Genomic DNA, 14239 nt, shown 5'->3' with positions numbered 1-14239 from the left:
GAGAAAGGAAAGGAGAAAGGAAAGGAGAAAGGAAAGGAGAAAGGAAAAGGAAAGGCATCAGAGAGTTATTATACATTTTTTATGACCTGGGAACCTCCTGGGACATCTTGAGATTCCTGAGATGTTCATCTAACTGATGGATTGATTCCCCTCCCCCCAACTTCAAAGTGTGTCAACTGGAAAGAGACACAGCAAAGTGGGAATATCGGACATGGGAGTTTCACCCAAAGGAAAAGGAGGCTGCACACCTGTTTATAGACCTAAATGGGGAACACATGATGCTTTGTGGGAATGCGCTGTGGAGCTGGTGGTGCATGGATGCAGGCGGTCTGGGCCTTATTGATTGTGAGCATATGTTGAAAACGGAGTTAGCCAGAATGGAATTTTACCTGCAAGAAAGTGTTTATATCTTACATGACTCCTAATGGCTACAACGTGTTGCCAATTACTTTTTTCCAGGTTTCATCAGGAAGGGAGAGGTTCAGGCAGCGAGGAGAGCTTCCTGGTGTATTAAGTAAACACACACACGCACACCCCAGGCCCCTAGTTTACTGAACAAAAAGCGTTTCCCGAGCAGTTTCCAGGCTCTGCCCAAGCTCCCGGAGCGGCTCCGCGGGGCCCGGGCAGTGCCGGGGCCGGGCGGGTCCCCCTGTCCAGCAGGCGGCGCCGCAGCTCCGCCGCAGGGCCGCGCCGGGGGCCGCGGGGCTGGAGCGCGGGGCGGCCTCGCGCCGGGCCCGGGGCACAGCGCACAGCGGGAGCGGGTTCGCTCGCCGGCGGGCGAAGGGCGCTGCCCAGATACAGAGAATAAAGGGCTTTCCAGCCACAGAGAACGGACAGGCAGCAGGACGAGGGACTTGCACTGTGGGTGCTGGGTGCACGGCTTGGGAGAGGAGAGCAGAGCACAGCACAGCAGAGCAGGGGAGGAAGGACGGTGAGGGGGAGGCCTGCGGGACGCTTGCCCTCGCCCCCACCGACACTGCGGCCTCGGAAAGTCTCCTGTGCCCCAGCACACAACCTCGCAGCAGCCCTGCGCCCCCAGCTTGCCCACTGAGGGCAGATTTCTGCTGGTCTTGGCCACGCCAGGCTCACCGTACCAAGGATCTGGCTGTTAAACAACAAAAAGCTGTGAATATTGCCCCTGTCTGAGCTGCATGTAGATTTATACCTATTATTTTCATTTATTTCCCATCCCGACTGAGATGTTCAAAAGATACTTCTCTTGGTGAATGAAGTGAGAACAAGGTTTGTGAATGGCTAGAGGTGCAAAACAGGAGGTGCACCAGATACTGACATGGAGCTGCTGAGGCAATGAGAGGTGTCAGCTCAGATTCCAGCCTCCTATTCGAGACTTGGTGATTTCACTGTCAAGCCAGAGGGACCGTGTCCTCCCCCAAGAAGGGGATACAATACTGCCCTTATCTTGTCAGTTGTTCCTCAGTCTCTGGAGTCATCCATATTTTGCCTCTTGATCAGGTTTTAAAATTAATTGTTTTAAAACATACCTTCCCTGTCTTGCCCCAGCAGTCTTTTCACTGAGGGACATCTGTGAACAGCAGTAACCAAGCATTCTACAGTGTTCTGCTGGGAGGCAGAGCAGGTGTACTGAGGTTCAGGAGCTCTCTGTGCCTTAAGGGAGCTGTGGAGGATAAAGTGCCACTATGAGATATCTTCTGCGAGTGACAGCAGTTTAATTACAAGCTGGATGCAGCTGGAATGGTTTATGCCACTGACAACACTAGGACATCATATTATCAGCCTTTGCCAGACCTTACATGCTGTTTTATAAAGGACGAAAAACTTGTGATCAATGCTGCTGTTTCCTGTGCAGACAGGCTCCCTGTGCCAGTCCTTCTCTGCTTATAGAGTACCTGTGGAGAGGACGCACAAGGACATCTCAATCCTCCCCTGCCCTGTGCAAGAGGTGTCTACTGGAAATCTGTCTCCTACAGAAGGGGAAAAGGCAATGCAGGATCTTCTAACTCCTTGTGAACTTGGGGTTGGGCTTGCACTTCAGAAATTGCAGAAGTGATTCAGGGAGTGCATTTGCACTTTATAATTGAGCAGAAATTCCAGCACAGTCATTGTGTGTCTGCTCATTTCCTGGACAGAAATACCTGGTTCTCTCTTTTAAATGCTGTAAATCCCATAGGGAGCCCTGCTTATGCATTGGTTTCAGCGTGTATCCTTATGGCAGATAATTTGCCTCAGAGTTGAAGCTGTGGGACTGGGTGCCTCTCTTTGATGTTCCTTGACTTTCAGATGCCAGCTGTAGTGAATAGCTTTGAAATTTTTACCAAGACAAAACTCCCCTTTGCCTTGAAGAGGACATCCAGCCTTGGGCATGAACTCACAATTGCTTGCAGTAAAAAGAGCTTGTTCTTGTTACTGTCAGGTTGGTCTGGTTGGTTGGTTTTCAGATTGAGCCAAATGGTTATTAAAATGGATGGTGCTCCTGTTCTGGCAAGCTGTCATTTCACAGCGTTCCCAGTTCTCTCACGAGTGTGATTTCCCAGCCCGCCTTCCTGAGTCTAAGGGCAGAAGATAAGCCAGCAGAAAACATTCTCTATAGCCAAATGTTTGTCTGAAGTGTCCCAGCTACTCTGCAATGATTAGCATCTTTTCTCCTATGCCTTTTCTACATTCACATGTTCCCATTGCATCTGAAATTGAATGATAAAATATTTTCAAGTAACAGAAGCCACATATGGCATCAGATTATTGCAGTGTGAGTGCTACTCTTTACTCTCTGCATGCATGTGATAAGTGGGGTGTCACAGTTCAAATAACAAAGCAGGACACCAGGTGCACTTAACATCTCATAGATGGAAAAGGACCAACCATGCATACCCCTGTGCCAACCCCAAATACTTTGTTTCAGTTTATAAAACCAAATGTCACTATGTGAGCACCACAAGTACGTGACTCCACAGTACTGATACTGCATCTGAGTGTACCCCAGTCCGTTTTACTGACAGCCTGCCAGGGAGATGGGAAAACCATATGAAGGAGTTGGCTTGGGTGGGTCAGGGCTGTGACATTTGGCCTTCTCATGGTAGGGGAGAAGCAGCGGACAGGCAAGGAGGATTTAGCCTGGCCTTGCATGCAGTGTGGATGTCTTTTTTTTCCCCAATCGACTGTTTCCCTCTATTGCATGTAGGTGACCAGACTAAATGGGTTCGTGGCCTCATTTGATTGCGATAACCCCACTGTTTCCAGGGTGGTTAGGTATTGCCTGCAGTCAGTAGGGAAGTGAGTGAGTTTCTGAGTGTCAGAAACAGCACAGGAGTCACAAGACTGCTGGCTCCTCCACCCACCCTCACTGCCATCAGGGTTTTTGTTTGGGAAAGTCTGTATCTTCCTCCTTCCACCATGGAGGAACATTTGCCTTAGTGGCAGCACGCTGGCACCATTGAATCATTCGGGGTGAGAAATCAGGATTTCAGTCAAAGTTCAGCTGGTTTATAAGGATTTTCTAAGTTGTGTAGCTCTTGCAGGTGCCCTGAACAAGCAGTGACCCAGACAAAACCTGTCCCTGCCGCACAGTCTGCCAAGCAGGGGTGAGTGCATAAGAGTAGTGCAGGACAGTGACAGCCAAGATGAACCCTGCCCTTGTCATCCCTGGACAATGGGCTTCTTTGTCAGGGACTAGGAAAGGGCTGGTTATTGCAGGTGGCTGCAAAGGTCCCTTCTGTACCTATTTGCCCTGTAGCCCTCCGCACTCCCTCCAGAGCACTATTGTACCTGTTCAGCACGGTTGTAGGACCTGGATACCCACGGCAGATAACCCCCAGAGATACCTTCTTGCTGGAAGATAGAGTTAACCAAAACAAAACGCTGCTGGGTGCCATGCATCTTCTGAATTAATCATCTGAAAGAGCATATTTCTGTCAACGATAAATAAAATTAGCATCGCCAACAAAATGCCTTTTCTTTTTCCTAGGGTAAAAGACATGCATGTCACTCTTACAAAAATACTCTCTGGCCTTTGGTTTCACAGATCAAGATGTGGATTATGCCCTTAGCCATGAAAGAGATTATCTTCTCAATGTTTATGAACTCATTTTAGTCCGTAAGCATGGCCTAGTCAAGAAAATTGGAGTATGGCCATGACAAGATTCATCTATGGGTCCCTTCCAACTCAGCATATTCTATGATTCTCTGATCTCTTCCCATGGCATCCATCTGAATGCTGGTCAGTTTACAAGTAATATATTTTAAAAAAAAAGGTTTCTCTAAGTGCCATTGCTACAACTTCACATTGGAAATGATATGAATATTAAGTTTGTTTTGCATTTTGCATCCCCTCTGGATGACTGATCCTGCAGGCAGGAATGACCAGCACATTGGCACATTGCAGTGGGGCTGTGGGAGGCAGAGCCTACTCCCCTACTCCACCTGCCTGGCTCTGGAGGTTTCCTGTTTGCATACCTAATCTGACACTTCTGCAGGAGCACTTTGAATAAGAACGTGTCACATCTTAAAGTGTAAAGTACACCACACTTTTCCCCTGAAATCATGCTAAATGGAGAGTCTTCTGTGAATTCTGATAGATGCAAGATTAGGTTCTGTGTCTGTATTTTGGGAGTCTGCCCTTGGGAGGCTTATTCACAATGTCTTTCCTAGCTTTCTATCTTTTTCTCTTTTCTGCCCTTTTAATTTTTGCCTAGTACAGGTTTTGGTTGGCTGTCCAAGATCTCAAGAAACAACCTCTACAGGATGTAACTACCAGAGTGGAAGAAATCTGGCAAGAGTTTCTAGCTCCTGGGGCCCAAAGTGCTATCAACCTGGATTCCCACAGCTATGAGAAAACAAGCCAAAATGTCAAAGACCCAGGGAGATATACATATGAAGATGCACAGGTTTGATTTTGGTTTTATAGAACTACTCTCATTTTTACTGTGATATTCCACTATCACATTGTCACTGCTCACTTGTAAGTAAAGGAGATGCACAGTTTGAAGTGACTTTGAGGATATCTATTCAAGCTGGGTAAATGATATTTTCGTTGAATCTATCTGTTACAACAGGCTAATGCTCCTCTGGGAACAAATGTTCCAAAATCTACAAGTCTGCAAGGCACTACAGGCTGGAGCTATGTCTCAGAAAAAGCAAAGATGAAAGAGTGCTATAAAGTTCAGTTTGTCTCTCTGTACTCCCTGTCACTGAATTCAGACATATTTACAGAATGCCTGATATCATATCAAAATCCAGGCTAATACTCTTTTTCTATCATTTATTTACTTATAGATAATTATATTCCCCCATCAAATCCCAAATGCAGCAGCTCCCTACAACACAGCAAGAAATTTGTCCACCAGACAATGCCTTAGAGTAATGATAGGACAGTAGGCAACATAGTGAGCTTAATCCTTCCCTCCTAAGGGCCCCAGATTTTTCAGGGAAATTTTACAGATAAACTGTACAGGGAAAATGCCTTTAGGAAAATAGATAATTTGAAAAAAAACTGTTACAAGCAAGGATAAAGCTCCATAACCTTCTGAGAAAGTGAAAATACAATTTTGTAATTGTTATAAAAGAAAAAGGAAGAAGGGATCATTTGACAAATATTACCAGGGACACACATAAAATATATCTTCCTCATAATCATTTTTTTAAAAGCATATAGTAAAACTAACAGCAAATTAAAAGAATTTCTGTTCTGTTTTTTGGGGGATTTTTTAATTGGCATTCAAAGGCAGTTCTTCAAAATACTCCACTAACAAAATATTTCCATCTCAGGGGAGATGTTGTGGACCTCTTATACAAGGTTAGGCAATGAATTTTTCAAACCAGCATCATTTACTGTATTTTCCTGAATGCAGTCTTGCTCCTTGGGGCCAGAATAGAAGGAATGTACGCAAAGTTTCAAGGAGATCTCCTGTGAATATCAAGCGACTTAAATGTCCTTTTTAAGCTGAGAAATACAGGAGTATGAAAACATTCTGGCTAAGATGTATTCTTTGCTTGGCAGTATAATGAGCAAGAACTCCTGAAAAAAATGATTTTGGCAAAATGCAGGGTTGAGCAGATAGGTGAATAATGGGGGAATTGATTAAATTGGTAAGTCGAAGTACTAAGAGTAAGAAGGATATTTAGACAATGAGTATTTAGTTAAAAGAAGACACAGAGGATTTAGGCTTGAACTGATCAGTTCACAATGTAATTGCCATTTAAAGGGAAGTTGATAAAATCAAGCTGGAGCCCTTGCAGTTAAACAGCAATTTTAGATCCTTGGGTAAATTTTATTTCAGGGGATTCTTATGCTGACAGATGTCCTCAATTCATTTGTTATGGTTCACGGACACAGAAGTATGAGGCAAAGGTATACCTTCAGACCCAGCTGTGGTCGTCTTGGAGACTGAGTCTATGCCAAGAGAGGGTAGCTCAATGGAAGGTGAGCCCAGTTACCTTCATGTGCAGTGGACTTCTGGTAACTCTCCAAAGGCCAAGCAAGCTGTTTGTGACTGCTTGATCAGATAGCTGAGAAATCTATCTAACAAAAGCAGGAAGAAGCAGGACACTGCTGAAGGATGTAGTGCCCTGAAAGAGCTGGAGCAATATGGACTTTTACTGGCTCATCCAGGAGAGGGGACATTTTTTTTTTTGCACATCTACTTCACAGGACCCAATGTAGGTCACCCCAGCGCACTCTGAATCTCCCAGGTACTGTCCTGGTGTCTCCCCCAGCTCACCCCTGCCGCCTTGGAGGCTCTTGTCTACAAATCTGCAGCAGCTGCCTTATCTTGGCACCCTGGCACCAGGAGCCCATGGGAGCTCCCACACATCCCACATTCCTAGGGACTCAATCAGACACAACCAGTCAAAACACTCACAGTTGGAGAGAAAATATGAGTGTTGTCCTGTCCTGTGTAGCTTTAGCACAAGGAGGAAAACAACTGAAATGTTGTAAATAAAGAACAAGAAAAAATTTAGTTTACTCAACAGAACATTCTTTGAATGCCTGCAACTCTGAGACACTAAGAGGAAAGAAAAATGTTAGCTGAACTAAAAAAAAAAATTGTTACTCCTGCAGTGAAAAAATAGGAGAAGGTGATGTAGCACTCTAGTCCTGATTTGAGAGACCCACAAAATGCCAATTCTGTATAAAAAGCTCTGGAAATGAACACATTGCTGTCCTTGGGAAGGAGAAGGTGTAGCAGAGCACATTGAAGTGAGCAAATGCATTATCACAGTAAGTTGAAAACAAAGAATTGTCTGTTATCAGGTGCTTTATCATTGTGCCTTTCCATGAAAGATTTACATTGTGTTTCCAGCTACGTCTACATGGATGTGCTTCTTTGCACAACCTTGGCTGCAAGCCCCAAAGAGCTATCCCAGATGCTGTTCAACCATCTGGTAAGACAAGTAGGGAGAAGAAAACAGGGAGAAAAGGGGGCTCCAGGCAAACATGCCTCTCACTTCAAACCTCTTTGTTCCCACGCCACTAATGGTCTGAAAGCAAATGGTTCCTCTGTTTAAGAAAATCTCATCTCCAAATCTCAATCCTCAAAGGGCTCCTAATCCAAACCTGAATTTGATATGCATTTATTATTTCAGACAGACCTCTAAGATGGATTCCTGTACCACAGAAGCGTTTGTTTTGCCATTTCCCCATCTCAGCTTAAGATACTTGCCCTGCTGTGTATCCCTCACTGCTGCTGCACTCTGCAGTCCTGCACCAGGTCTGTGCTTGCACAGAACTGTCTCTCTTGCTGTGTCTCCCACAAGTGGCATTGCCCATCCCATGCCCCACTCAAGCCGTGCCAGCACACCTGGGCTCTGAGCAGAGCATGCTGTACTCGCTCAGCCTGCAGTCACCTCCCCCAGCTCTCCAGTTTGTTGGCGTTCCCGATCCTCAAGCAGCACAACACAACTCGTAGCTCTGTCCTGATCATCAGCTCTGCCAGTTCTCTTGATCTGCAGCACCTTTTGTCATTTTAGTGCTGGGCTGCTCCAGAGGAGAGCCTACCAATTTAGCTGATTATTTTCTGCTCTTAAACAACTGTCCTCTGAGTAAAATATTATGATTATCAAACCATTTTCACTGGGGAGTAAAGCAGCTTTTAATACAAGGGGCACCGTAAGGAAAGGTCAGTTCAATTAAACAGTGAAGTACTTAGCAAGATGTAAGCTCCCACAGGAGTTATCAGCATCACTGAACAACCAATGTGGGGCCCTGCAATATGAAGCAGGCACTGCCAGCTCTGGAAAGTAAATAGGTTTGGGTCCATCTGAATAGTCTCTTTTGGCTAATGAAGCTGCTGACAGCCAAAGTAATTCATCTTTAGCATGGAAACATAGAGCTGTGAGTGTGACAATTATGGCTTATCTGTACAACACGTTATTAGTTTTTTAGCCATTCTCCTTGTATCCCCGTCAAGCATCTCCATGCCTCCCCTGAAAAGTCTTTCTGCCTTCAGAAAGTCTTTAATCCTTTTCTCAGTCCCTTGGTGTTGAGAGCTAGTATCACAAGAATGCATTATGTATCCTCATAGTAATGTTTTGTGGGACATTTAGTCTGCGTTTATTGGTAGGCTTCAGAGCCAGGTACTCTAGAGTAAGGTGTCTTTGGAATTGCTTTCCTGTTTTCTTTGTTTATTTTTATTCTTTAATAAATAAAATAGTTTTAGATTGACATTCTTTTACCTGAACTAATCAGCTAATGTTTCTGTGAGGATGATACAGGGAAATTCAGTTCTAATCAAGGCTCAGCTAGGGATTTTAACTGTACTTTGCAGATCCTTGGCTAATTCCAGAACAAATTTAGACCATAGTGTCAAACTGCAGACAGCTTAAACCAGAAATGTACCTGTCCCAGATATTAATCATGGAATAATTTGGGTTGGAATGCACCTTCATCTAGTCCAACTCCCTGCAATGAGCAGAGACATCTTCAACTACATCAAGTTGCTCAGAGTCCAACCTGACCTTGAATGTTTCCAGGGATAGGGCATCCACCTCCTCTCTGGACAACTTGTTCCAGTGTTTCACTACCTTCATTGTAAAAAATTTCTTCTGTAAACATAGTCTGAGATTTGAGATTTGGGCCCAGTTCATGCTCTCAGCTGTCCCTGGTGTTGGTTCAGTTTTTTCTGGAACTGTGATAGAGATACGAGTCCTTGCAGGATTCATCAGTGAGCAGTCATCATCTCGCATTCTGGTTTGGTCAGGAAGCTGGGAGTGTTGACAGAACTTGACAGGATCCTGTTGAATTCAAAACCAAACTCCAGGTTTAAGCAAAGATCTCTTGGAAGTGGAATGTCGTTTTCTACCAAGAAGGGAAAATGAGGGGTGACTTTTCTTCTCCTGACTTTGTCTTTTCAAGCATGCACAGGATGTGAAGGCAAGCATATAGAGTAGTGTGTGTCTGGTGCCTATTCAGTGGGCATACAGAACTCTTTGTAGGTCTTGAGCAAAATCACAGCATGGAAGGAAATTGTGGAAATAATTGTTCATTGTGTGTCTGTATCATCTTTCACGTAAGAACTTGACAAAACATTATTCCTATTTTCTTAAAGTTTTGTCCAGTCACCCCAGTTACATGCACGCCTGTAAAGGATGGTGACTAAGGATGGAGAATCAGGATAACAGCAAAGCAGCTCCGGTTGGCAGTGCAGGCAGCCAGCAAGGGAGTATGGGGCAGACCCAGGTGCTCTTCATGCAAAGGGGGCTCAAGTCCACCTGAGCCAGTGCTGCTCAGTGCTGCTGGCACCTGCACTACAGGGAATTGAAAGCACTGCTGCACTGCATCAGTATTTATACGTGGATGGTGTGCCCAGGGTTCCTGGAAGCTTCTGACATCCTGGACCTTCCTGTGGAGGTTAGGGAGTGCACAAGGACTTGACATTTATTCTCTTCTTCCTCTTTGCTCTGATTCTGTGGGACTGGAGGAGAAAATCTATTCTTACACTGCACTCCAGTTGTCTTTGGTTTATGGTGACTCTAGAAAACACGCAAAGTCTCACAGTTGTGTATTTGTTACACTTAGAAGCAAAAATGCAAGCTCCTTCCTTTGTGGATTTCACAAAACAACCTACAACCAAACAGAATCTAAAATCAAGAGCCCCACAAATAAAGCCAGAAGAACAGTTAGGTGTCTGGAGCAAAACCAGGAAGGTGATGGTGGAGGCTTATGTGGTGTGTCTGATTCTGCACAAAGCAGGAAACAAAAGACTTGAAGCAGAGATTTACATAGGAGCAGACACTCTGTGTTATTACTTTCCTGTTTTGTTTTGGGGTTTTCTTGTTTTTTTTGAAATGTACCTATGCACTGCACATCAGAAACTACTTCTTTTATCTTTTACCTTCCATTTTAATTTGTGGTTTAGTAGTCATGTTCTATGAAAAACATCTAACATCCAGCCTTTCTGTCTCTGAAGGCATCAGGGATCAAACTACTGTCTATGCTATGCCCTTCTGTCACACACAAGCAGAAAAAGAGCCAGGAAAAAGTCACGGGTGAGCTCTTTCCTTGCACACACAGACAGAAGGCAGCAGATCTCTCCAAATGAAAGATCATGGGAATGGGGTGACAAGAACAGTCAGCGTATTCCCACAGGACAATAGTCTGCCTGTTATTCAGGGTGCTGATCCTGCCAAGCTGTCTAGAACTACATGCATGAGCATTAACAGTGCCTCAGTGTGCCCTCAAAAAATAACTTTAAATGGATTACATGGGAGTCTCTGGCTTGCTTAAAATATTGAATTCAGCACTCAGACTCTGGGACTTTTGTGCCAGTAGTGTGCATTGTGCTTCTTGAAAGCAAGAAACAACTGCATGTCAGATCCAGAGCAAGAACATTTCCTCTTCAGGTCAGGAAGCTGCTGATGCTATTCTGTTTCTCCCAGATAGGCAGTGAAAGTGCTTGCAAGTGCATCCTTTTCTAATCAAGAAGCCAGGACTCCAGGAGTCCAATTCTAATGGATGATGGGGATATGGTCCCTTCCTGCCAAACCCATGTGCTGCAGGAACACTGTGGTCTTTAATTTTATTAAGGGGTTGTTAGCTCTTTAAGTGTTCACACTTCTAATTAAAAATTAAAACAAAAGTCCCTGGGAAGATTTATCAGCAATGCATTTCACATCTTCCTTTCTCAACCCACAGCAGGTATGAGTGTGGGCTGTCAGGATGGAGTTTATTGGCAGTTATAAGATTTCGATACACATTTAGGCTTCAACAGCTTAGGCTCAACCATTTAAAGGCAGTCCAAGATGATACAGCAGCAGATATCTTACAGCCCAGATGTTGATGAGGCATGGAAAACTGTCTGTATATCCAACTCGTGTTCTCTAGGTAGGCATCCAAGCAGGGCTGGTGTTCCCTATCTCGGCATAGCCACCTTTACTCAGAAGCTGTATCCTGCTTGTTTCTGTAGGGTTGTATCCTGCTCTGTCACCATCTCCTATGGGACATAGACTGCCCAACTGCAATAGAATTTCCTTCTGCTGCATGAGGGATTCTGCATGTTCCTCTCCATGGCACAGTTAATCTTTTTGGCAGAATTTTCTACAGAGAAAACAAAGAGGAAGCTGCAGACAGCCTGCAAGTTTCAGAGTGTTGACCAAAAGGTTAAGTAGTTACATCTCATAGCTGTACCACAGCATGCATAGGAGTGAAAAACTCTATCTTTGTTGCTGCAACTCCTACATATTGTATTGTTTGGAAAAGAAATGCCGGTCTCCCAAATGCTGCAGGAGGTTGTCCCCTCCCCCCAGCCAAAACCTTTTCACTTGGGCTTTTTGCCAGTAGCAGGATTTGGCCCATATTGAGAGAATCAGCCTCTTAGCCACGATCATTGTTCTCAAAACCTAAAGCTGCTCATATGGTGTTAGACTCCCGGCAGCCCACTCTTGTCTCCCAGGATAGCCCTTGCTATATTTAGGACTAAATCCTCCTGCAGTACCAGGCTGCCCCCTGAACTGCATGGCACTCAACAACCCTTTGCTTCTAGTCCTCTGCACCGCGTCTGCCATGGACCCCCGGCAGCTCTGCCCTCCCATTTGTGTGTTTGAAGATGTGAAGCAAACCAGTTGTCTCATCAATTTATAGAGGAGCCATAGCTAAATTTATGTGTTATTTTATCAATGCGCTTTTCCATGAAAGATTTACACTGCGTTTCCAACTATGTATCTACAGGGCTAAACAAAGGATTTCTGTGTATTACTCAAAATGAGCTCTCGTTGCTTACAGTTATCCTGCTTGCTCAGGTTCTTTTTACTATGTTCCTGTGCCTTCAACCCAGTGTAATTTCTTTTGTGGCCTGAAAAGAGGTTTTATGCTTTTTAGTTTAGCAGGGAGGTTAGTCTATATTACAGTATAATTATTCATCTTTTTTTTAATTTAGTAGCAGAAGCAACTTGGTTGAGTATGAAGAAAAGGTACCAGCTAAAACTGTGGATGTAAATTATCGTGTCCCTTAAATACTTGAGAGTGGGAAAAAAAGATATTGCTCAGATTTTCCAGAGCAATTCATGCTTAGGCCAAGACCCTTATGTGCCTTTTACCAACCTGAAGCATTTCTTTTCCAAACAGTAAATTAAGGAAAGCCTTGCACTGTCGCAGCAGTCAGAGCGCCCAGTCACCCCTGGCCCTGCTAGATGGCAGCACTGCCGGGTACCAGAGAGGCTTCAGGACGGGAGGTGGTCCTGGTTAATGCAGGCAGGCAGCTCAAAACAGGCAGTACGGTATTTTTGAGAAGAGTGAAATCCTAAATGCAGGAACCAGAACAAGCAGATCCAGAAGCATTCTTAGTGGGGATTTGGAGACATTAAGGGGAATTGGACTAAAACAAATGTGTTTCCCTGCCTCCTCCCCCCACCCCTGGCGTTTTCCCATCAAGTTCAGTCAGGGCAAATATGAAGGTCTCTTCTGCACTTATTCACTGCTTGCCTCATCTCAACTGTGCCTGCTATCAACTACTTTGGCTTCCAGAGCTGGTGCAGCAATTTTTCCTGCTTTCTCTAAAGTACATTTTAGCACCATCAGATAGGCTAAATGCAGTTTATCATAATTGCTCCTAAAAAGTGTTGCATTCAGTTGTGGCACAAGTAACTGCTAAAGAGGAGTAGATCTCCTTTCCTTTCTTTGGCTTTTTGGAAGATCCAGGTGGTGGTGTGGTAGGGGGTCCTGGTGGTCAGACAGGATTCCTGAGGATGAGCTAGGAACAGTACAACACAGTGAACAGGACATGTCTCCAACAACCCTTGGATTGTAGGTGTTGCTGACTGCAGTGTGCACGTGTGCTGGCACGGGTTAACCTCAGCTCGTCTGCCACAGATGTCTGTGCAGAGTGGAGGTGCCGACAGACAGGCACTAGGCTGCTGCCAAATCTAATTGGAAGGTGCAGCAGTCGCACACCGTGTGCTCAGAAAAGCATCTCCCTGTTTTCTCCTTACCCACGTCCTCTTTGTGCTATAGAGACAACTCTTCCAAAAGTCAACCCCAGGCACGTTCTCAGCTGGCATCTGTTGCCATCCTTTCCGGCAAAGAACACAAGGCCTTCACTCAGGCACCAGTCTCTCATGTGTGAATCTGCAGTAAATTCCTCCCCAGTGCCCAGCATACAGGTAGAACAAACATTAACATTCATTGCAGTATGCTGTTATTTATTTAGTTGTTTAATCTACTGCTTTACATTGCTTGTGGGCTTTTCTTCTAATGGATTTGTCTGACATGCTGCAAATCTCCCTTGCAGTTGGCCAGAGGGGCAGCTCCTGGTGTCTGCATGCTTGCAATACAAAGGAGTATCCAAATCAGCTCTTACTAGTTAATACCAGTTGTTGATGACGGGGTGAAGGAGTGCTCCAAAACAATCCAAAAGATGTTAGTGGGATAGCTACAGCAAGATGGTTTATGACCAGTTTGCGAAGGGCAAAGTGAACCCTTGGAGCTCAAGTGAATCTCAACAGCTATCTAACCTTAGTGTAAACCCTCCAGAATGAGCTAAAAATCATAGAATAGAATCATAGAATCATTAAAGTCGGAAAATACCTTCAAGGTCATTGAGTCCAACCTTTGACCGATAAACCACCATGACAACTAAAAGCACTAAGTGCCATGTCCATTAATTTCTTGAACACTTCCTGGGATACTGACTCCACCATCTCCCTGAGTAGCCTGTTCCAATGCTTAACCACCCTTTCAGTGAAAAAATTCTTCCTGATGTCCATTCTGAACATCCCTTGGTGCAGCTTGAGGCTTTTTCCTCTTGTCCTGTCATTGGTTGCCTGGGAGAAGAGG

At 44.7% G+C, this 14239-nt stretch overlaps 1 protein-coding gene across 6 annotated transcripts in view; it reads left to right on the top strand.

Moving 5' to 3' along the window:
• Window positions 1–14239, top strand: part of RGS6 (regulator of G protein signaling 6) — a 271553-nt gene that overhangs the window by 225757 nt on the left and 31557 nt on the right. For all 6 annotated transcript variants that reach the window (XM_027707478.1, XM_027707471.1, XM_027707444.1 and 3 more), the window contains one exon: window positions 4673–4859. In XM_027707478.1, coding sequence (XP_027563279.1) covers window positions 4673–4859 — 187 coding nt within the window. The remainder of the gene's footprint in view (window positions 1–4672; window positions 4860–14239) is intronic.

Source organism: Neopelma chrysocephalum, unplaced genomic scaffold (assembly GCF_003984885.1).
Source record: "Neopelma chrysocephalum unplaced genomic scaffold, ASM398488v2 Primary Assembly neopelma1_24, whole genome shotgun sequence".
Classification (NCBI taxonomy): domain Eukaryota; kingdom Metazoa; phylum Chordata; class Aves; order Passeriformes; family Pipridae; genus Neopelma; species Neopelma chrysocephalum.
The sequence above is the reverse complement of the archived record's forward strand: the minus strand, read 5'-3'. Positions and strand labels throughout refer to the sequence as shown.